Raw genomic sequence first — 24,416 nt, forward strand, 5'->3', positions numbered from 1 at the left:
AGACGTCAAGATGTGCTTTGGACTTCTTTCTCTAGGAATAATCCTGATCGAACTCATTCTTTTTTGTTGAGGAGGATACCCGAGGTATGGATATGAGGGAATTTAAGTCCCCCAAGGTGATAATTTAGGTCATTTGGTTTTCTCTGTTCCAAGCAGTGCGGTGGTCAGGATCTTTGTGTGGGTGTTTAGCTTTACACATTGTTCAGGTATATCCAAACGGCAAAATCCGAGTAGAGTTTAAGTCCGAAGATGAGGGTATTTTAAAAGTTGATGAGTGGTGTCACGTTGCTTTCTTAGAAGGTCTCACCCATTTGCATTTCAAACAAATTGAACTGAGAACCAAGTCTTAGAGACTAAGAGTGTAACTAACTTGACCCAGGTTCTCAACGTTCGTAACTAACAGTGTCAACGTTCCCACTCAGACCTACGCAGGCCATGTCTGCTAAGCTCCAGATGTCTCTGATGCCATTTGAAAACATAATTTTGGCTTTGAAACTAGGAAGCATCGTTCTATATTTTTTATGTACTCATCACTCCATCAGCAATAATAATCATTCTTCCACTGCAGATACACATAGTCCTTTATGGTTTCTGAATATTTTCACATTCTCATAGTGATCCTGTGAGATGGACATTGATTCACACCCTGATTCATATGTGTGCAGAACTGGAGGCTCAAAGCAAAAAAAAACAACACTTAAATTTTAAAATGTAATCAAAAGATGGTCCTTGGCCAAAGCCTTCTACCCCCAAAGTGGCTAAAGCACTTAGGACATCAAAATTTGAGTGGAAAAGGTGAAGTAGAGGGTATGAGATTAGTGGCTTTGGATGTATTGATATTGGCATGCGGTAGTCGTGAACAACAGGAAGTACGCTAAGCTCTCTGGCCACGGCCCATCACACCTCATGCCAGTGCCTCGAGAATAGCCTTCTCTTGGCAGTCCCTGCGTGTTACGGCCCTGGGGGAAAAGGTGATTTCAACATAGCTCTTTTAAAGTGGTTAATTACATTTGATCCAAAACTTATTTTAAACTTCCACCATCAGTACTAATATCACTGCTTTTATAATCACATAGCATGAGATTTATCACAATAGTTCCTTTTTGTGAGGTTGAATCTTCCTCTGTCTCATCTCTTTTCCTGTTCTCTCGGAGGCTCGGACCAACTTTTTTTTCTTACTTGTTTCAGTTCCCAAGAAAGAAAGTCTTGGTCTGTGTGGCCTTAAGGGCACCTCTTGACTTCAGATTGAAACTTGGCGATTCTCCTGGTCATCTGAATTCATATGCAGATGCATCCACTGAACTCAGCCTGTAAACATTTCTTAGAACAATTTCTAGGTTTTTTTTCTTTTTGCCTTTTAATTATCTTTTATTTATAATTCACAACTTACTTGTAAAGTCAGTTTGGTCGTTCCCATTTTATGATTAAAGAAACTGAATCATGGAACGCTCACATGACTTACTACTTCAAATACAAGCCAAGGTCAAAGTTCAAATTATTCTTTACTATCCACTCATACCTACTTCATTACAAGAAATCTCCAAGCTACAAAACAAGTTGTGTTCCAAAAATTCATTTGTAAGTCAGTTATTTGGCACTTGAACTGCATTTTACCACTCTGGAGGAAAAAAATGTTATAAATGGTGATTAGGTCCCTTGGCTAGCCTGCAGAAATCTACTTAACTCTTACGTGACTACAAAACGAATGATGCGTTTGCAGTAAAAATAAGAGGGAGTGAGTTGTAATTCTTGTCACAAAGAAAAAAATTTTGTTTTCCCAAGAAAAAGCAGATTCCATTAGAAGACAGGGAAACATGGAATTTGGGGGAGTCCAGAGAGGATTTCAGGGGGCTTTGATGAGCGTCTGAGGTTGATAAGCTCTCTGTCTTATGCCCAGTTTCACTTCAAAACTTTGAGGATTTTTGTTAAGATACTTCTCACTTGCCTAACTCACCCGCTCACTGTGATTAGTCAATAGGGTTGATTGAACTGAATACCAAAAATAGACGCTCTGAGATGATGTTGTCCAAACTAGGATATAAGAACAAACCAGCCAGCCAGAAAAAGTCCTCCCCTGATGGAGGGGCCGAGAGGAGGTCTTGATTTTCCCATTTAACCCAGCAGATCGCCTCCGTTCTGGTAGCTTGGCTGAGGTCTGTGGAGAGAAGGCTCCGGAACGTGAGTCATGGCTATAGGCAAGGAAAGCATGTGATTTCTGGGGAGTATTTGCACAACGAGAGCTTCTAATTCTGAGAAATGACTACTTTTATCTCATCAAGCGATGGCTTCTTACATCATCTAGACTTTCACTTAACCAAACAAATAAACGTCTTAACTTTCCATTAACTTTTTAAAAAGTCGAGTGCCTTTTTAGATGGCCTTTAATTAGGATTTTTTCTTGTTTTCAGAACCTTTGCATGCAGCTTTTCCTTTCGTTAACAACGAAAGGAAGATATATCCTCCAGTAAAGGGAAGCTCAAGTGAGCCGCGCTTGCCGAGGTGGCACATTGTTAAGAAAGTGATGGGACGAAGATGAGAAGTCTATGCCTCTTCGGTCAGTGTAGGGCTCTTACCAGTTTATCTACCCTGTCTTCCCACTAGTTGGATAATACATGTAACTACTTTGTGTTGGGTGTGTTATTTGAATATTTTATAGTGGGTATTTTTACCCAGGAGTGGTTTACTGAGTGAGTAAAGCCGTGTGTGCTCCAATCCAAGAGCCTTCTTAATGGTCATCACGAAAGGAAGCTGGGATTGGCAGACCCGGCGAGAGAGTGGCATCTAACTCGATTTCCATGCTTTGGTATTTGTAAATGCTTTGTTTTTCCCACTAAACTAATTTATAAAGACATTTTTAACATCTGCATTAGTTCTTCTATTTCTTGTGGCATTGATATTTTTATAGCTGAATTTGTGTATGTGTGTTTTGAGTGTTGGCGGAGCTCTATCCCAAAGGAAAATAAGTCCGTAACGTTACATTTGCATCCCAGCACAGTGAGCATCTTCTGGGTGTTAGTTTTCAAAGTGAAATGTTATGCGTTGTTCTGGCCTTCTGCTCAGAACTGCCCCTGTTGAGTAGCTTATAAATTGGGTGAAAACAGACTTAGGAGTCTTCCCCATGAGGATCCAGGTTTGTCTTTACAATGTACTCAGACTGGAAAGAGATGGTTTCTTCTGGTACCTGTGCATCTGCCAGAGGTGGGGAGAGACAGGAGGGAGCTTTTCCAGAAGCCCTTTGGTCTGCTCAGAATACCATGCCAGAGGGGTTAGTGAGCCAAAGCATGGTTTTCTTTTTTTCTTGTTGGCTTTCTTGCATAGATTAAAACAGGCCAAGAGCATTTTTTTTTTTTTTTTTCCTTTTAAGGGCTACACTTTGTGGTATCCGGAAGTCCCTGGGCCAGGGGTCTCATTGGAGCTGCAACTGCTGGTTTACACCACAGCCATAGCACACCGGATCTGAGCTGCATTTATGACCTACACCACAGCTCACAGCAACGCCAGATGCTTACCCCACTGAGCGAGGCCAGGGCTTGAGCCCTCACCCTTACCAAGACAAAGTCAGGTCCTTAACCTGCAGAGCCACAGCAGCGCCTCCTAGACTGAGAGCTGTGATGACCCATTCTGTCTTACTAGATTCCCAGGTTTTGTTTGTTGGTTGGTCAGAGGGTGGGAAATATTTTAAGGAAAGGAAGAAGGTTGTCTGCTTCTGCTTTGGCTTTTGTTTGACTGGACAGAAAAATACTCCTGGTAATTTGAGCATTATTTTTTCCCTTTGCATTGGAGGCCTGGACCTTTTGGTGGAGGGGAAAACTTAAGAGCAAAACTCTCACTTGAAGAAATCCCAGTGATAGTATTATTTTTCTCATGGGCAAGCAATGCTACCTGTAGGATGTAACATAGAAAACAAATTAGTGAGTTCATGGCAGCTTATATGGCATATTTTTTGTTTGTTATTTTTTAGCATTATATTCATTGGTTTAGGGGCTAAAACTTTTGTGTCCAATATCTTGGTTGCAACAATTCTTAGCTTCACTGATTAGTTTTTATTTTCTCCTGCTTATTCTTATTCTAGGACCTGAGTGACTTAGAGGAAAAGTCGTATTTCCTTGACATTTTTCAAAGACATAAGATATTCTTTTTTTTCTTTTCTTTTCTTTTTACGGCAATGCCAGATCCTTAACCCACTGAGTGAGGCCGGAGATTGAACCCACATCCTCATGGATGCTAGTCGGGTTCTTAAACCGATGAGCCAATGGAACTCTGAAAAACATACGATATTCTTTTTTTTTTTTTTTTTTTTTTTTTTTAGGGCCGCACCCTCGGCTCATGGAGGCTCCCAAGCTAGGGTTTGAATAAGAGCTATAGCTGCCGGCCTACACCACAGCCACAGCAATGCAGGATTCGAGCGGTGTCTGTGACCTACACCACAGCACAGGGCAACAGCAGATCCTTAAGCCACTGAGCGAGGCCAGGGAGTGAACCCGCAACCTCACGGATGCTAGTCGAGTTTGTAACCTGCTGAGCCACAAGATATTCTTAAGATTACTCACACTGCATTAATCTACACAACCAGGTACCCTCAGAGGCCTCACTTTGCCCATTTCTCTTAGATGAGAACAGCCCAGCATAATAGTGTTGAAAGTTGCAGGATGATATTGGCACCCCTGTCTCTTCTACCCCTTCCCACCCCCGTCCTAAAACGTTCTCCTTCTTCACTGACACCTTTGTGGCTGGGACGAGGAGAGCAGAAGGGCACCGAGAGGGGAGTTCGTGTCCAGTAGGTCAGGAGAGGGTTCTAAGGTGCGGGAAGTGGCTGGGGAGGAGGGGGAGGAGGCCTGAGCCCCCTGATTCTGTTGCAGGTGCTGCCAGCATCCCCCGCCACTTTTACAACTCCCGCAAGAGCCTTTGTTTTCAGAGCTGTCTTCAAATACTTGTCCTGTCTTTTCTACAGAATCGCCTGCCTGACTATAACTGGATGACTCGATATCATTTTCTTTCTCAGGGTCAAGAAATTGGAGCATGGCCATGAGCACCGGAAACCTCGATTTTGTGGTTCTAAGCAATGGCAGCATCGCAACCAGCACTACCAACCCTGGTCCCCTCACCCCCTGTGATGGAGACCTTGCAGCCCAGCAGCTCGCACCCAAAGAAGCACCAAGGACAAAAGTGAGTCCAAACGGATGCCTGCAAGTTAATGGCACAGTTAAATCATCCTTCCTGCCTTTAGACAACCAAAGGACGCCTCAGAGGTTACCCCAATGCTGCCATCCTTGCCCATACCATCACCCTCTGACTAGCCATGACAGTCACCAAGAGTGCCATCGCGAGGCTGGCTCTGCAGCACCTCCCGCTTTGGCCTCGTGTTGCATGCAGCCACACTCAGAGTACTCTGCATCTCTCTGTCCAAACCATTCACCTGTTTATCAGACTGCGTGCTGTCTTCAGCCCTCTCCATCCTTCTGCCTGCATCATCCGTGGCCTGACCATTTTCAGCATCAGCCTGTGCCGCAGCACATAGCCCGCATAAGGTGAGTGCTCAGAAAGTTTTCCTGGACCTTCGCATCCAGCAAACTCCATGTGAATGTGACTGCTTGGGTCGATGCTTCAAAAGGAGGAGACAAAAATGTATCAGAGAAAGGAAACCAGTGAAAATGCCTATTTGGTGGATTGTGTGAAGCCTGTTAAAATGCAAGTGAAATAATATTATATCTGTTTTATCCATTGACTTCTTAGTCAAGTAAAGCCGCTATTTCCTTTTTCCCTGTCTGCAGGCTGGTTAGGTGTCCCTGCTAGGCCTAGAGTTATAAAGTTCAATAGAAGGTTTTCGTAAAATTAGGAATTTCTGCTATTAAACATGAGAGATATATTTGTAATGAGGCTGCCTAAACAGGAGGCTTATGTTTGCTATTATTGATAGTGATCAGCATTTATGAAAAAGAAGTACAAAACCAGTGGCCTCCTTTTGGCTATATGCACAGTTTTCTCTTCACGTGGTTTGTGTAATTATGTAATATGTCGAGATTGTATGAAAGCAACCGTTCCTTTCACAGCAGATGGGACCTATAAATCTGTAGCAGAAGACTTTAAAACATATTTATCGTAAAGCATTTTCAGATTGAAAAGTCCTGGAAAAATCTCTGTCGTGGCCGGTTCTCGTTCCCTTCCCAGGTTAGAGTTTCTCTGATATGTGCTTCTGATATTTTTTCCATGGTTAAACTTACCTGTACTGCTGGCGTGCAATGGTCATATAGTTTATAAAATACTGACGACTTTGTAGAGACCAAAAATTATTTCACTTTTCTTGGTGATAAAAAATTTTAGAAGAACTAGAAGAAAGCATTCTCTTTTAAAATTAGGGTATAGTTTATATACAGAGAAATGCACATATCTTAAGTGTACAGGTTGATCAGTTTTGACAACTGTGGACACTAGCGTAATGCACGCCTTGGTCAGAGATGGAACTCTTCTGTCACCTGAGAAAGCCCCCTTATGCCACTTCCTGGTTATTCCTTCTGTCTTCACCAGAAACACTGTTCCGAGTTCTGTTACCAAAGTTTGTTTTGTTTGCTCTAAAGCTTTGTATGAATGGAATCACACGTAGATTCTCTGTGGTGTCTGGCAGTTTTGACTCAGCATCACGTTTTGGAGACTGTGTGTATGAGGCTCCCTTTTCATTGCTGAGTACTACTCCACTGTATGCAGGGAGCGGGAGACATTTTCCCCGCATCAGATGTCAGAGTCTCTCAGTTTATAGAACTCTGATGAGAACACTCGCCCCCCAAAGCCACTTCTTAGAAGATCGCGGTCCAGATGGCACTGTGCCGTGTGGCCAGCAGTAGACTCTTTCCACTTTGAATGAAACTGTGTTGAAATGATATGGTCATAAATATCGATATTTCCAAATCATTAATTATATGATTGCAGAGTGTGAGGTGAAACAGACAGCTCTACATTGTGAAGCTGACCCCTCCTAGACAAAGCTTCACAAGATAGTAAAACAAGGGGCAAGCACCCTGGTGTTTCAGTGTGACCAGCATGTCAGTATTTTCAGGACTCTGGCTTAGCCTCTCTCAATGATCTAATTTTACAGGAATGAGAGCCCAATGTACATACTACTTTAAATAGAATGGCCTTAGAAAAGCAAACGGATAAAATTGCCATATTTGTCCATCAGGAAAAGTTGTAAAAGAAACTGGAATATTCTGTGAGAAATTTTTCATATTAGAATTTTAAAAATTGGGGGAGTTCCCATTGTGGCTCAGTGGTAATGTTTGTGGTATCCATGAGGATGTGGGTTCGATCCCTGGCCTCACTCAGTGGATTAAGAATCCAGCATTGCTGTGGCTGTGGTGTAGGCTGGCAGCTGCAGCTCTGATTCGACCCTAGCCTGGGAACCTCCATATGCCATGGGTGCAGCTCTAAAAAAAAAAAAACAAAAGAGGAAAAAAGAAATATTTTCATACTAGAGAGATTTACGAGGTAGACTCTGCTAGATCTGGTGGACAGCCAGGTATGGGGAAGAAGGAAGAAGAATCACAACCGGTTTTCAGTTTCCTGGCTGGGGCAACGCGGTGGGTAGATGATAATGCTGATCACAGAAACGGAGAGGTTTCGAAGGATGCTCGGAGCCGGCAGGGCTTCTGGGGGCAGGGCTGGGGCAGTAACTTGGAAGAGTGTGGTCCCCTGAGCTTTCTTGAGAGGGCTAGTATTACGTGACAATTGCATTGCGGATAACAACACCGTCGGAGGTCATCGTAGAATGAAAACTGTAGCAGGGAGACTCAGCCCAGCGTGAATTTATTTGCACAGTTGTGCTGTGGGCAAGACACTAAGCCAAGTCTGTGTCTCTCTTCTCAAATCCGTAAGATATCCGCACAAGCAAATATGGACACGGATAAAACTGCTGATTAAGGGAGGGCAGGGCAGTGTGGGAGAGTCTGCACAGGAGGTCTGCTCTAAGAAATTCTGAAAATGAGGGTGTCCTGTGATGCTTTGCTGTCTTTTATTAGTTATTCTACCCAACACTTTTACAAAAGTTATTAGAACATAGGTTCTAGAGGCTGATCTCTGCAACAGATGGTACCGCTCCAAAATTTTTTTTTCCTTTTGTGATTTCCTGCATGTTGTTTTTTAAAGCCTGATAATCTCAAATACTTAATGCAGTGTTAGTCACTTGCTGTCTCAGATGTATTCATGACTTGATAAAGGGATGCACTGTTCACGGCACTTGAAGAGTGTCTTAGAGGTTGGTGGCCGTGGAGTAAGATTGCGGGCAGGCGGATGATCCTGGCTACTTTCAGCTGCTGTTGCTTTTTGCGCCTACACCACAGATGGGCCCACCCGGTTGGTATTTTGTTTCAGTTTTAGACGTTTGTATTTTTTTTATAAAGCGCGAAAACCGTAGAGGATGTCTTAGAGAGTCAGTGGAGAGGAAGATCCAGTTTTCTCCCAGCCCGCGAGGCCCCTCCTTTCAGTCGCTCCTCCTCCCGTTCCTCTTCCCACCTTCTGTAGCACAGCGGTTCTCTCGTCCTTTCTTGACTCTTTGAGCTGTAATAAAGCTTTCTAAACAATTCATTAGAGTCGATCACTTGTGTGTGTTTTTGTTTTTTTTTTTTTTAAATGGCTGCGCCTGCGCCATGTAAAAGTTCCCTTGCCAGGAATTGAATCCCAGCCACACCGGATCCTTTAACCCACTGCACCGGGCCAGAGACTGAACCTGTGCCTTCCCAGTGACCCAAGCTGCTGCAGCAGCTGAATTCTTAACCCACTGCACCACAGTCGAAACTCCTGTTTTTGCCTTTTTAAATTCTCTGTGAATTGGTTGGTTGAGATCATTGCAAGGCTCACATGCAGTCTATTCTCTTAGTTCCATTTGTCACCATATATCAAGTAGGTCAAATAGGTCTCATTCTAAAGCTTCCATCTGGGAGTTCCCTCTTGGCTCAGTGGTTAGTAAATCCGACTAGAAACCATGAGGTTGCGGGCTCGATCCCTGGCCTCACTCAGTGGGTTAAGGATCCGAGTTGCCATGAGCTGTGGTGTAGGTTGCAGACGCGGCTCAGATCTGGCATTGCTGTGGCTGTGGTGTAGACCGGTGGCCACAGCTCTGATTTCAGACCCCTAGCCTCGGAACCTCCATATGCCTCGGGCCCTAAAAAAAGACAATAAATAAATAAATAAATAAATAAAGCTTCCATCTTTTTTCAGTTGTAGGCTCCTATCCTCGTAGCCGTCGCTCAGCTCTTAATTAATGCGTCTGATTGAGAACACGAAGGAATTTTATAAGGCAGAACCCAGTCTCGCCTTACGTGAGACAGAGCCTTTACCCACAGGTCCTCGACCCAGCTGAGCTCCTGAATCACCTGGGGAGTTGAGGACTAAACTGAGGACGATAATCAGAAGGAGAAGTTTCTTTTGCGGTGAAAACAGTGAGGAACTCGGGGGAGGGGATCCGAGGCGGGAAGGGTCGCTGGGGGTTAGCAAGGCTGGGGGGCAGGCTGACGGAGATGACAACGTGAGTGGCCCTCACAGGGCCACCGGGACAGGGTCAAGGGACGGCGGGAGGCGGTCGTCGAGGACCAGGGGGATGGCAAGGGGGGGAGCGGGCGAAGACAAAGGCCTGCCTGGGAAGAGTGAGGCGAACGGGGTGGCCAGAGTGAGGGGGTCGTTGGGATGACCGGGAGGATGGCTTTTCCTGATTCCACCTCCTGAACCCCGTCCAGCCGCCTGAAAGACGTGCGGAGACGATCTGCCCCTTATCCTACAAACGTCTGGAAAGTGCCTCTCGGGAGCCAGTCACACACCGGGTGTGCTGCTTGAAGCTAAGTTCTGAATTCTCCATTTGGGGCTCTTCTTATTGCCCCATTAAAGGGGAAGGGGAGTGGTGTTAGGACACAGTTAATAAGGGGGTCTGCTTCCAAAAATAGCGCCCAAGATCTCAAACCCAACCTTGACGTACCTTTTAATTTGGCGTTGCAAAAATGTTCTTGGTGGGAGCAGAGGACTCCATAAACGATGCTTGGCCGTGGCCATAGACTCATTATCATGGAAGGGAACCTGCAATGGTTTGGGGGTACCTGCCAGACGCATTTTTATTTCTCTGAGGGTGATTTTGTAGACAGATGGTCCCTTTAAATGTTCCACCCTGGAGAGATCAGAGCTATGCTGGGTTAAGAAGGCTTGGCACGGAGGGGACCATGGCACCCCAGCCGGAGCTCAGCCCCTGGAGCTTAAATAACATTGTCCCTGCCTCCCCGTATGTTCTGACTGTATAATTTTTGTAACCTGTATTTCCTTTCTCCTTGGGTTCTTTGTGAGTTTTCCAATTTAGGACTTCTGTTTCTCAGAGGTTTTCTTTTGGTTTCCCCTTAGGACACTAGTTACTTTCCATGAAGGGAACTCTTTTTCCTAAAGAGTGGAAAATGAGAATTTGAAACCGTGTTCCTTTGTGTATGTTCAGCGGTCAGTGATAGGCCTGAAAGCATCGTTTTCTGAAGGGTCTTACTTGGCTGCAACCTGGGCTGCCATGATGCACCCTCCGCTTCCCTGAGCCCTGGCGATGGTGTTATTTTAGTTCGCTAGGAAATTTGAACCCGAAGTCACTCTGGACACTTCATCAGCCGTGTGGCATGAACCTTGGCATTGCTTCAGATCCCAGAGTCCCTGGTTTGCCCGAATCACCAGACTCAACCCAAATGACTTTTCTAAGATGCTGGAGCAATGAATGGGGAACTTTGAGGTTAGCGACTCACTTACTTAGAAAGCATTTCATGAATACTTACTAAGTGTTACATCCTGGAGACAGAGGTAAAAACTGCAAGCGTGGTCCCCGGCTAGAAAGATGGAGCGGTGATGTGGATTGGGCCCGCTCCTTGGGTTTCGGCCTGAGGTAGCAAGCCCTCTCTGATCAGCAAATATCGCCAGCAGAGCTGCTGTGTTCTTTGGAGCACAGCGCTTTTGCAGGGGCACAAGCCAGGTTTATATATTAATACAAAAAGAGAACCAGACTATGTCTTATTTTAAATTCCGTTTCCTCTCTTACCGTTGGAGGGTTACTAAGAGCTAAATAATCATTTGTCTTTAGGTACATTTGCTGTAAATTATAAGCTGGCCAGGACTACGAGGCAAGTGTCTTTGGCAGGCAGGAAAGGTTAAGCTTCGTTCTTTAAGGCCTGTGTTGACCAGCAGGGTCCAGTAAAATTTTAAACTCCATTCTTCAGTCACACAAGGCACGTTTCACATGCTCAGCAGGCACCTGTGACAAGTGGTACCACAGTGGACAGCAGAGATACAGAACGCTTCCAACAGTTCAGAAAACTGGGCAGAACTATCTTTCTTAGCTCCATTAAAGCAGCTAAGATCCCTTTTGACCTCTGTGGCAGCAAACGGAGCGAGTATGATAGAGAGAAACAGGAGTGTTTGACAGTAAATACCCTTTTTGGTCAACATAATTCTCATTCATTGGAGTATGATTGTATTTTGTTTAAAATATAACAAAGAAATGGCAAAAAATAAAAATCCCTTTTCTTCAAAAATCTGAAGGACTAAAGCCCTAGATTATAAAAAAAATTGTAGGAGGTAGGCAATTGCTTCAGCATTTTCCAGAGACCACAGTTACAGCTTGCAGAAACTGCTGCAGGAGTGCCTGTCGTGGCTCAGACGAAACGAACCTGACTAGTATTCATGAGGATGCAGGTTGGATCCCTGGCCTCGCACAGTGGGTTAGGTTGCTGTGGCTGTGGTGGAGGCCGACAGCTGTAGCTCTGATTCGACCCCTGGCCTGGGAACCTCCATATGCCATGGGTGCGGCCCTAAAAAGACAAAAAGATTAATTAATTAATTTTAAAAAAAACGACTGCCGATCCATCCAAAGGCAGAAGTATCCATCTATTGAATTTATGGCTGCCTGGGTTTTTTGTAAGTAGATCTAAAATACAAATGTCCCAGCAAAGTTTTTTGGAAAGGCCTTGGCCCCAGAGGAGTCATCACGCTGCATTAGAGCCGGTCCTCCTTGCACGCCGCCCACGGAGAGGCAGGCAGGGCACAGAGGGTCTGAATCCTGGCTCTGCCACTGGACAGCTTGGTGGTTGGGATAATATTGCATCTCTCTCAGCCTTAGTTTCTTTCCTTTTCTTTCTTTTTTTTTTTTTTTTCTTTTCGTCTTTTTAGGGCCGCTCCCGCATCATATGGAAGTTCCCAGGCTAGGGGTCTAATTGGAGCTGCAGCCACCGGCCTACACCACAGCCACAGCAACGCCAGATCGGAGCTGCATCTGTGATCTACTCCATGGCTCACGGAAAGGCCGGATCCTTCACCCACTGAGGGAGGCCAGGGGTCGAACCCACAACCTCATGGTTCCTAGTCGGGTTCATTTCCGCTGCACCACGACGGGAACTCCTCAGCCTTCGTTTCTATCCATGGACAAAGGAGAAGACCGGGCTATGCTGTTTTCATGTAGCACCCAGTCCGCTGGAGCCAAATATGAGTCTCCTTGCTCTTCTCCTTCGAAGCACTTTTGTTCCTTTCATTTCTTTCTCTTCAGTCTTCCTTGCTGTTCTTTGCTGCCATGTACTTAATTCTGTTAATATTAGTTCAGAAATCAAGCTCTTACTGAATCCTGGTGGAAATAAATACATGCTGTATTGCTTTTCATTCTTATTTCTAAATTGCATAATTTTAAGCCTGTCAACCTACGGAAAAGAGTGAAAGACGGTCACTGATGTGCTTTCTGAAGGAGGAAGGGGGAGTAGTTGAGACTAACTGGGCCTCCCCAGCCCCAAAGACACAGAGCTTTTATACCAATTGTATAATCTGATTAAGACAGTTAATTTTCGAAGTCTGGTACGATTGAATCTTGATTTCACTGAAACCAAGGTTTATTTTTACGTTCCTTAAAGTAGTCAAAATTAACTTTTTAAAACAGGATAATGTTTGTAAAATTTAAAATGTTCCAAGCTTGCTTGCCAAAGTAAGTCAGCTTGGCAGTCAGATTGAGTGAAGCCTTATTTTATTAGTAGGACTTCTTTTAGGGCCTTTTTTATACTATAAATGAACCGATTTTAGAGTGTGCTGTGCCTCAAGGAATGCACTGCACAGTCTGTAACACATTTCAGAATATGAGCCTTGGTCGTCTTTTACTTTAATAATAAATGTCAGGAAATAATACCCTCTTTATTTCATAAAATTAATTAATAGAACAGTTTGGAATGAAGCAAATATATTTGTTAATTACCCCTTTCTCTAGTATTCCTACTTGTTTAGCAGATCCTGGAGAGCGAAGAAAAAAAGGAATGGTTCCAATTTTTCTTTTTCGTTTAAAAAAAAAAAAAAAAGCTGAAAAACGTCAAATATTTGGCCGGCAGCAAAACTTAAAAGACCCTGTTATAGATCAGTTACTTCTCTAATTCCAGGGAAAAAACCCCAGTGGTACCACTGCACCTTCTTTCCAGACTTCCGTGGATTGTTAGGTGTAATTTAAAAGAATTTATAGAACTTTCATTGCTGTACTCTGTGTTCTTTTCAGCAAAATTGATTCTACATGATTAAATCTTTTTTAAAAGACACAAGCCAGAGAGTCAACTGCTTGGTGATTTTGAAGTCTGCAATACAGCCTGGTGCCTGGGGGCAGATCTGAAACCCAAGTATTTGTTGAGTGAATGTCACACACCCCCCTGCCCCCCTCCATTCTCAGGACACCTTTTTTTTTTTTTTATTGTGAAAAATTGACAAAACTTAAGCTTTTTAAAAACCTCACAGAGGTGGGTCACTGCCGTCAAGCAGGTTATGATCTCATAGGAGAGAGATGACAACCACAGTTCTCCAAGGACCAGAATCAGAGTTGAGAGGGTCATCTGAGCCCCAAAGGGGGAAACGGAGCCCCACGCGGGAGGGTTAGAGAAGCTCATGGGAGATGAGTAGGCTCTTTCACGATGGGTGAGGGACCCACTGCCTGACACAAGGGAGGAGGCCTGGAGGACAGGCCGGGGTGGCTTCAGCAGGAGGCCGCGTGGTGAGCAGCATCCTTTGTCTGGAGGAGGCCCAGAGGAGGCAGAAAGGTCGTCTGACTCGATCTTTGGAGAACAGTGCACTGGAGTTCGTCCAAGAAGACCGCCCTCCCCAGACAGCGGTCCAGCTGTGGAATCAGCCTAAAGCGCTTAGGAAGGGTCCAGGTACTTCCCATCCAGTAGCTGCGTAGTTCTGACACCTTTGATTCATCCGTAGTTCCCCAGGCTTGCTTGTTGACCCTCTTATTCTGAACAGCCTTTGTGTATCTTCAGGGCCTACCAAGGCGCCTGGGATTTAGGAGAGACTCAGAAATTGTTGAACTACATGAATAATTCATTGAACATCAGTAAATTCCCTCTCAGGCAGAGCTCGATTTGAGGATGTTTTATTTGGATAATGAAAATCAGGCACATTGTTCCCCTGGAGTAAGATGTTTTCCCCGACAGTGGGAGAAGGTTGAGAAGGCTTTGTTCCCTTAATAACCCTGTTTGATTAGTTGTTGTTTGAGTCCGTTTGGGGGGAATAGCTCCTCTTGTCCTTTAACGCCTCCAGCCCCCCATGCATTGGTTTCTAACTTTCAGGAAAATTATGGCCGTATTCACGAAGGTGTGAGAAAGGCAAGGCAGAGACCTAGTCCACTCCCTCAGCTCAAGCTGCTTTCGTACATGATGCTGGAGCCCTTTGGAGAAAGACAGGGATCAGCCAGGAGACTGCGTTGGGGAGAGGCAGCCCAGAATAACCTTTCTGTTTGCTCAGCTCTGGCCACCTCCTGGATATTTGCAAATCTAGAATAAGTGGCTTTGTCAGCAGTCAGCAGAGCATAAACCTGGTGGATGAAACATATATTCCCGAAGAGGCGTTGGTGCTTTTCTTTGTCCATGTATATTTTCTGACTTAGAAAGAATAAAACGGAGTTCCCGTCGTGGCGCAGTGGTTAACGAATCCGACTAGGAACCATGAGGTTGCGGGTTCGGTCCCTGCCCTTGCTCAGTGGGTTAACGATCCGGTGTTGCCGTGAGCTGTGGTGTAGGTTGCAGACGCGGCTCGGATCCCGTGTTGCTGTGGCTCTGGCGTAGGCCGGTGGCTGCAGCTCCAATTCGACCCCTAGCCTGGGAACCTCCATATGCCGCGGGTGCGGCCCTAGAAAAGACAAAAAAAAAAAAAAGAATAAAACAAGAGAGTCCAGGGCCAGATTTGATTCCTTAGCACGATGTGAATTTGCTGTGTTGTTGGTTTCATTACCCAATTTCTTCTCCCATTTGAATGGTACAGGAAGGACGCCGATAGCTATCAAATAGTTTGAGATTCAAGCATGATGCTTTCTGCAGGAATATGAGCGATTTACCGTTTTCTAAACACGCTTCTGTGTGTCTGGTGAGAAGCCAAGATGGACAGGTAACACATTCAGTCCTTCAGACCCTCTGTGTGCCTCTGTGGTCGCCTGGCCCTGCCCCCCTCCCCTCCTAAAAACACTGCTTTCATTATGTCCCTCATCTGCTCAAAAACCTTCCACGGTTTCCCCCAACCCTCTGACCTGACGTTGAAAGTCCGTTTAAAGGGATGGAGTGTGTTTTATGGGGGAAGGAAGCGTAGTTTAGGGAGGAGGGAATCTTCCAGCCTTGGTTGGGAACAAGGTGACAGAGCTCAATAAATAAGATTATTGTAACAGATTCCCCCCACACACACACACACACACTTTAGAAGTTTAAACAGAAATCTGATTAAGCACTTTGTCTTCATTTCCACTTATATGTAATCAAGAACTAGATTCCGATCATCTTTAGGTCCCGGCCAACACTGAGTGTTTTAGGACTTGGTTTTTTAGGGATCAGCCATGGGCTGGCCGCCTTGGCTACCAGAAACTAAAACCACTTCCTTGTACAGCAGTCCCCAGGAGACGTCTATTTACGTATAATTTTGTTGTTGAAAGGGCTCCCCTCACGCAGACTTAAACTTGATGGTGAGCCCCAAAATGTATTACTTTTCTTTAACCTCCTTACCCCTGACCTCCGTCTCCCAAAGCTCAGAATTCTAAGTGAGCGGCATTAGTGTCTGGTGAGTATTTTGGCTTGAGGATTTTACACTTCATTCCAGCATTCCAACCTCTTAAGTGAGTTACGTTTAATAAGATTTTTCTGGCTTTCTTATGAGCTTTTCTTGGATCTCCTATTAGTGATTATTATTCACATCTTATTAAGGAAAGCGTATACTATACCCTCATTTAGCATGTTTTGTGCAGGACTCGCAGCAACAGTCTGGCATGGAAAGGCCTGTGTTTAAGGACAAGTGCTTTGTAAGTTAGTATAGCTTTAAAATGGAACACATGGGGCCGTTTGCTTTATGCCCTCTAGCTAAAGCATGCAAATTTAACTTTAACGTCATGGACTGAGGAAGAATGCTTTCTTTTAAGCAGAGCTACTTTTCAACCACTTAAAAATATTTTTGATTAACACATTGTCTTTTTCAGGATGCTAATTGCTTTAAACCTTTCCTTCCTTCGTCTTTCTTCCTTCCTTCCTTCCTCTCTCCCTCCCTCCCTCTCTCTCTCTTTCTACCATTCTTAGATTCTTCTTTGAGGGCGTTTTTTTGCACTGGATCAGAACCCTGGGGCATTCTGACCTCCAGTGCTGCCCCTCCCTTATGAGCGGCAGAGACAAGATATATCTGAAAATGAATTTCCCAGCACCCCGCCTGCTGCCTTCAGCTTTCATCATCAGCAGAATAGCTGCCCCTTGACTACTGATCTGCCAGGCCTGGAAACTCCTCTCTTCTGGAGGACAAATAGTCGATTAATTATAAAAAAGAAAATAATGCCCCTCCCCATTCTCACCCAGTTTGTATAACAGGGGCGCCTTTCTTGTTTACTGCAATAAAAAAAAAAAAAAAAAAAAGCCTAATTTCTTACTTGCTACTTAGGACCAGGCTCTCCTAATAAGAGAAAATTTTCTTTTTAAGTTAAACTGGAACTCAAGCTGTTACATGAAAGTCTGATTTCTTCCAGCTTTATGGGATTTTGAGCCTGAGTGGGACAGACGGGGAACATTGTACATTCTGCACAAAGCATCTTTTTCTTATGGAATGTCGCATAGAAGTGCCTTCATGGGCTGCCAGGCTCAGTTACTAACTGAAGTAATGGTTAGCAGATCCGATGAGTGTGCAGTTTTGCCTTTCAGCATCCCCACCAGCTGGACGTCCTCAAATGTCAGATAGTTTTCTTTTGCCAGCAAGTTGGGTGAAGTTGGCGTGGGGGTTTATAAATATGTGCAAAATGCATATTTTTATCATTGTTCATAGCCATCTTTTATGACATCGCTACAATATTCTTAATGTCTCGGGGGGGAATTTGTAAATTCGTTAACAGCCAAATCGGAGGTGAGTTGTTCTCAGTTAACCAGTAGCCACTGATTGCTTAAGAGATGAAGTAGGTAGAAGTAAAAGACAAGAAAAGGAATTCAGTGGTAATATTGCCTGTGATCCATAGACGTTTCATCCCTTTTCTGCCTTAGACTAGCATCTTCCTGTCAGTTATAAAGAGAACGTAGAGTTTTATATTTCAATTATAGACCTTCATTATGGAAGGTAGGAGTGGCCATAAGCAGGGGCCTACATATATCTTGAAAGATAAATTCAACATAGGTTTAAGTATGATTTTAATATCGAGAAGTATAGAAATTAAATGTCCTCCTCCCTTAGTTAAAATAACTAATCTTAGACATCCTGTTTAAAAAAAAATCATGATTTAGGGAGTTCCCGTCGTGGCGCAGTGGTTAACGAATCCGACTAGGAACCATGAGGTTGCGGGTTCGGTCCCTGCCCTTGCTCAGTGGGTTAACGATTCGGCGTTGCCGTGAGCTGTGGTGTAGGTTGCAGACGCGGCTCGGATCCCGCGTTGCTGTGGCTCTGACATAGGCCGGCGGCTACAACTCTGATTCGACCCCTAGTCTGGGAACCTCCATATGCCGCGGGAGCGGCCCAAAGAAACAGCAAAAAGACAAAAAAAAAAAAATCATGATTTAGGAGTTCCCATTGTGGCTTAGTGGTTAACGAACCCAACTAGTATCCCTGAGGACATGGGCTCAATCCCTGGCCTTGCTCAGTGGGTTAAGGATCCAGCGTTGCCATGAGCTGTGGTGTAGATCACAGATGTGGCTTGGATCTGGCATTGCTGTGGCTGTGGTGTAGGCTGGCAGCTACAGCTCCCATTCAACCCCTAGCCTGGGAAGGTGCGACCCTAAAAGGCAAAATATTCTAAAATATTCATAAATAATGAATTATAGTCTCTGAGATTAAATAATTTTGTAAAATTGGGAAGCAGAACTTGGGCATGCATTGTCCCTGTATTTGATGAAGAAAATGGACTTTAATGGCATAAGGTCTCAATTAAATTTATAATGAACAATATTAATGATTTTATTGAACCCTTACTGTATATCAGACATTGTGCTATATTTTACCTGCACTCTCTGATTTAATCCTGAATCAGCCCAAGGAATTCAGAGCTCTTATTGTCATTTCTGTTTTATAAAGAAACTATGGTTTGAAAAAATTAAATAGTGCCTAAAATAGTAATTAAATGGTTAACAATAGCAGCACAGCTGGGACTTGAGTCCTGGTCTGTCTGGTTGTGAAGCCTTTCCTCTTAGTCACTCTCTGTGCTGCTCAAATATATGAGAATACATTTTTTCTTTTTTTTTTTGGCTAAGTTTTCTTTTTTGGCTCTAGCAATAAATAGCCCAAGAGACAGTTGCTGGGTGCTTGCTGTGTAGTAAGCATTTGTGCAGATTCATTCTCCAAACCGCAGAGCTGAGATGGCACAGATCACAGAAATCATCATGAGAAGCACAGGGGACTTGCCCCAGGCTGTCCTCGTCCCTCTCAGATCACAGGCCACATTCGCAGTGCTGCCTCGCATGGGCCCCGAGAAAAAGCCCGACCCGATCTCTCCAGTCTATTTGCACCCTGTCCGAATTGTCCTTACACACCAGTGGGGACACCCAGTGGGTTCTTGGACCCGCTGGCAGTGATAAACAGATTTTCCCTGTGTTAGCTGTAACATTTCCTTTGTGTCTAAGTTGAATTCTTTCGTCTGAATATCACACTCCATATGCTGTCGTCTTCGGGGCTTGGAATGCTTTTGCTACTCAACAGTTCTTGCTGTAAGAAGCGGGGAAGCGGGGACCTTCCTTATGGTGACTTGGAGCAGCCTGGCCTGCCTCGGTGCTCAGTGCAAACTCGTAAACACGCTTCCTACAGCCGCTTTTCCGCCTGCTCTTCCGTCTCTAGCTTGTTCACACCGTCTGTACTCTCTCAACCCCCATCGTGGGCCAAATCACCCACTGAAGTTCGAAACCAACGGAAGCGTTGGCTGGAGTGCAGCCTGGAGGCTGTCTCTGCAGGTGGTTACCTGGCTTTGACAACTGCCTCACACGCTCATTAGCTGTGTGAGGTTGGGCAGAATATGAACCTTTTGGCACCTCAGGTCCTCCTCTCTAAAATCTATTCGTACCACATAGGATGTGTGTGTGTGTGTGTCTTTTTGTCCTTTTTAGGGCCGCACCCGCGGGATATGGAGGTTCCCGGGCTAGGGGTCCAATCTGGAGCTGCAGCCGCCGGCCTACACCACAGCCACAGCAACGCCGGATCCTTAACCCTTAACCCACTGAGCGAGGCCTGGGATCGAACCCACCACCTCATGGTTCCTAGTTGGATTCGTTTCCTCTGTGCCACGATGGGAACTCCCGTTTTGTTTTCGTTTGTTGTTTATTACAGTTGATTTACAAGTTGTGCCAGTGTCGGCTGAACAGCTAGGATTGGTGGAAGAGTTAAAACATGTTTGAATATGGGTCAGGTGCTTAGTGTCTGACACATAGTGAAGTTCTGTAAATGCTGACTCTTACCCTTTTTAATGAATGAGTGTACTTAATGATTTTACTTTGGATGACCCCTCTCCTTCCTTCCGGTCACCTTTTTACCCTTGTGCCTTTCCTGGCGATACTGGCCTCAGCAACCTCTTTGATGAACACGTTGCTTCTCCCCCTTCGTTCAGTAGCCTATGATCCCAGTCGACCTCCCCTTCTTTTTTTTTTTTTTGGCTTTTTGGCTTTTTGGCTTTTTGCCATTTCTTGGGCTGCTTCTCCCACTGCATGTAGAGGTTCCCAGGCTGGGGGTTGAATCGGAGCTGTCGCCGCCGGCCTACACCACAGCCACAGCAACGCGGGATCCGAGCCGTGTCTGCAACCCACACCACAGCTCACGGCAACGCCGCATCCTTAACCCACCTCATGGTTCCTACTGGGATTCGTTGACCACTGAGCCACCACGGGAACTCCGACCTCCCCTTCTTAACGGTCCTCATTTCTGCAACCCGTGGGTCTGTGCTTTTCATGACCCTGCTCCTTGCCGCCTAACCCAAGGTGCCGTGACCATTTCTGGCCTCTCTCACTGTTGACCAGCCCCTGGTCCACCCTTCCCATGACCACCTTCTCCATCATAACGGTGCTCATTTTTTTTTTCTTACCCCCTCTCAATTGTTTCAAAGTTTCAGACCCCTCTTCCCTGTGTGCATTTCTCACTGGAGTGGGGGTTACCCCAGACTCACAGTAGCATGCAGGGCGTCTTTATTTACGGAACCTACCAAACAAAGCAGAAAGGAAGAGTACTTTGTAACCCCACAGCTGAAGCAGTGCACCTGTAAGTAAGCAGAGCCACTTACTGTGCTAGATGGGAAAGATCTTGGACTTTGGAAGAAACTAAAAGGTAAGGGAGCAGAACAATATGGACTTTTTAAAAAATAGTCTATTCCCAAAGAAACATAATGACGGATAACAACACCAGGACTAGTTTTGCTGTGGATCAACGGAGTCCTGATGCCTTTTATAGGTAATCTAAGCTCTCTGCCTTCTAAGTCATTTGGACAGGTATTTCTAAAACTTCCAGAGAGTAGACTCATCTAGGAGTTGCCTGGTTAAAATGTTAACTAGGACCTCATTTTTATGTATTTCCCTAAACTCGAGCTAACCTGAATTTTAACTACTTAAGGTTCTACTTAAACTTTTATCTTTGGCTCACTTTAAAAGGATGATCCTTTAGGCAAAACGAATCTCTGGTGCTAAGATCCTGAATGTTGGTTACTTCTGATTATGATTATCCATTGGAAGGGGCACATGCGAGCCTTTTGGGTTTCTGGGAAATCTCGTTTATCTTGATCCAAGTGGTGGTTATATAGACATAGAATCCATCAAGCTGAGCACTTAAACTCTGTGTGTCTTACTGAGGAGTTGATGAAATAGGCATGGCTTAAAAGAATGAGGGATTTAAGAATCTCTCCCCTTTAATTTTATTTCTTTAATGTTTTTGTTATAGTTGATTTGCAGTGTTCTGTCAATTTCTGCTGTACAGCAAAGTGACCCAGTTTTATATATATTTTTTCTTTTTTTTTTTTTACATCACCCTCCATCATGTTCCATCACAAGTGATTGAATATAGTTCCCTGTGCTATACAGTAGGCTCTCACTGCTTATCCACTCTAAATACAATAGTTTGCATCCACTAATCCCCAAATCCCTGTCCATCCCACTCCCTCCCCTTCCTCCTTGGCAGCCACAAGTCTGTTCTCTATGTATGTGAGTTTCTGTTCTGTAGATAGGTTCATTTGTGCTATATTTTAGATTCCACATGTAAGTGATATCATATGGTATTTGTCTTTTTCTTTCTGACTTCACTTAGTATGAGAATCTCTAGTTCCATCCATATTGCTGCAAATGGCTTTAATTTTCAATTATTCTTTCTTGTTCATCCATATACACTTGGAAGGCAGGGACCATATTCTCCTGATGTTTATATTCCTGACGATGCAGTGGGAGGGCGGGCGGAGGCAGGAGGAAAGCTTAAGGGCTAACATACTCACCCCTAATAAACTAAGCTCTACTCTGAGCTACCACCTTGGTGTTTAAAGATGTAGGGAGTTCCCATTGTGGCTCAGTGGGTTAAGGACCCAACGTGGCCTCTCTGAGGATTTGGGTTCCATCCCTGGCTTGGCTTAGTGGATCTGGCGTTGCTGCAAACTGTAGCATAGGTTACAGATGTAGCTCAGATCCCGTGTTGCCTTGGCTGTGGTGTAGGCCGGCAGCTGCAGCTCTGATTTGACCTCTAGCCGGGAAACTTCCATATGCCGCAGGTGCAGCCGTAAAAAGGAGAAAAAAAAAAAAAAGCATATATTTTTTGCCTTGATCTGAATATAGCAAAGTTAAGCTGCATTTTCGTTTTGGCATCTGAGGCGGGTTCTGCGTTCTCGCTTGCACGGTGCCTTGTTTGCTTTCCCACTCGCGTTTTCTGTCCGCCTCTTATCTCCCTATTTTGGTACTTGAGAGTAGAAATTGTATTTTTCCTTTTACTGCTCGCAAGTGCTTGGTGTATTGGAATTTTTAGGGTAGAGAAGAGACGACAGAATGAATGATTTAATAGTGCTGAGAAAACGAAAGGCTGTCCTTCTGCCGAGCCTCCCTCGGGGAACGTAGGGACACATCTTTCCCAGCCTTTGCCAAAGACTTGGTGATGGAAGTGAGCCAAGATCATAAAAAGATTAAGTTTTCCATATGGAAGAGCCAAATTTAGGGCCAGGAAGAAGGAAAAGAAAGGGTGTTTTTAACATTTATGACGAGAGAAAGCCCTGGGATTCTACATGCGTAAGCTTTTTCCTCCAAAAGACTTCAGTCTGTGACCTCAGTCAGGTTCTGGGAAATCTTACGGTGCTCAGTTGACTTAGAATTGACTGTGAGTTTCCTTTGCGAGAAATATCTGTGTCCCGGAAAGTATATGGGAAACATGCTAACACACCGCCCTGGAGGTTCTTGGAGTTGTCTTGTTATGCAGTTGTTCTCAAGGAGCTGAGAAATGTTTGAAATTTCCTTTAGGGTCTTTTTTCTAGAGTGTAATGTGGCAGGTGTATGTCATCAGTGAATTAAAGTTCTTGTGTTTGGTTGGGGACCCATTTAATAATCTCTTTTGATCTTTCACTAACTCAAGTTGTTTTCAGTTACAAATGCAAGAATAACACTGTAAATGTATCGGTTCTTTCAAGGGAATTAGGGTTTCCTAAATGTATTTTGTCCTGGGACTTGCCTACCTTGAAGCCAAAGTAACTAAAACAATGTGAAAAGAATTGGATCAATGGGAGTTCCTGTCATGGCTCGGCAGTAACGAACCTGACTAGTATCCATGAGGAGGAGGGGTTTGATCTCTGGCCTCGCTCGGTGGGCTAAGGATCCAGCATTGCCTTGAGCTATGGTGTAGGTTGCAGGTGGCTAGATCCTGCATTGCTACGCCTTGGTGTAGGCCAGCAGCTGCAGCTCTGATTCAAACCCTAGCTCAGGGACTTCCATCCATATGCCCTGGGTGTGGCTCTAAAAAGAAAAAAAAAAAAAAGAATTGGATCAATGGATCCACTAGGACAGATGAAACAGACCACAGTCTGTATTAAACTTAAATACGGTCAAACTCCTCAATAACTCAGTGGGCTCCTGACGTCCACCTAGCCCCATGCTCAGACGGGCCAGGCTCAAATTCTGACCTGCTGCTCACAAGGCAGCTCCCTTTCAGGAAGTGGGGAGACAGGTGCGTCTCCATAGCTCCATCACTCTCTCAGCCCAGTGTCTCCAGATCTGTCTCCCAGAATGGGCACCAACTAACTGAGAGATTAGAGTCCTGGAAGGCCTGAGCAACCTCAGAATCCACATTAGTCCCCATTGATAATTAAACCAAGTTGACCAGCTATTATAGATGGCACCAAATCGTGTTCTGGGTGGCTTTGGTGGCTTTGGGTGGCTCAGCCAGACCATGGACATTCAGCCTCCTAGCTGCCCTGGGGCACTCCGATTGGCACGTTGTGCTCACAATAGCAAATGCCGTGTATTTTATAAAAATGAACTTTTGGACTCTATTTTCCCCCTTAAAGTGAGGCCTTACAGAAACTAATAAATGAAGTATCACAAAGTAAATTGGGCTGGTGCCTAGATTAGTAGTAAGTGGAATTGGGAAAACTGACATTTGGATCAAGGATAACTTATTAACTGTAAAAGTGGTCATCAAAATTACAAAGGAAAATTGCAGCTATTGAAAAATCTAAAACACGTGTCAAAAAATCATGTTGAAAATATCAGAAACCAGGAAAATTTTGATGTTTCAGGGCTTTAACACAGGGCTCTTATAAATGGGACAGATACATATAAGCAAAAGAGACAGAGTTATATATTAATATGGTTATATTGTGTACCTATGTTAAGTAAATGTGGAAATATAATGGAACATTATGCAGCTATTAAAAATCATGTTTTCAGAAGGTTTTAATTTCGTGGAAAAAACTCATAATCAGAAGTGATAACACTTTAAGCTTCCAGTATGGTCCTGACTGGGCG

General features: G+C 44.5%; 1 protein-coding gene across 1 annotated transcript in view; it reads left to right on the top strand.

The window, feature by feature from the left end:
• The window catches only part of DISP1 (dispatched RND transporter family member 1), a 183,218-nt gene that overhangs the window by 122,390 nt on the left and 36,412 nt on the right, over window positions 1-24,416 (top strand). Inside the window, 1 exon segment of the mRNA XM_047755446.1 lies at window positions 5,003-5,528. Within this exon segment, the coding sequence (XP_047611402.1) occupies window positions 5,003-5,528 (526 nt within the window).

This window comes from Phacochoerus africanus, chromosome 12 (genome assembly GCF_016906955.1).
Source record: "Phacochoerus africanus isolate WHEZ1 chromosome 12, ROS_Pafr_v1, whole genome shotgun sequence".
NCBI lineage: Eukaryota > Metazoa > Chordata > Mammalia > Artiodactyla > Suidae > Phacochoerus > Phacochoerus africanus.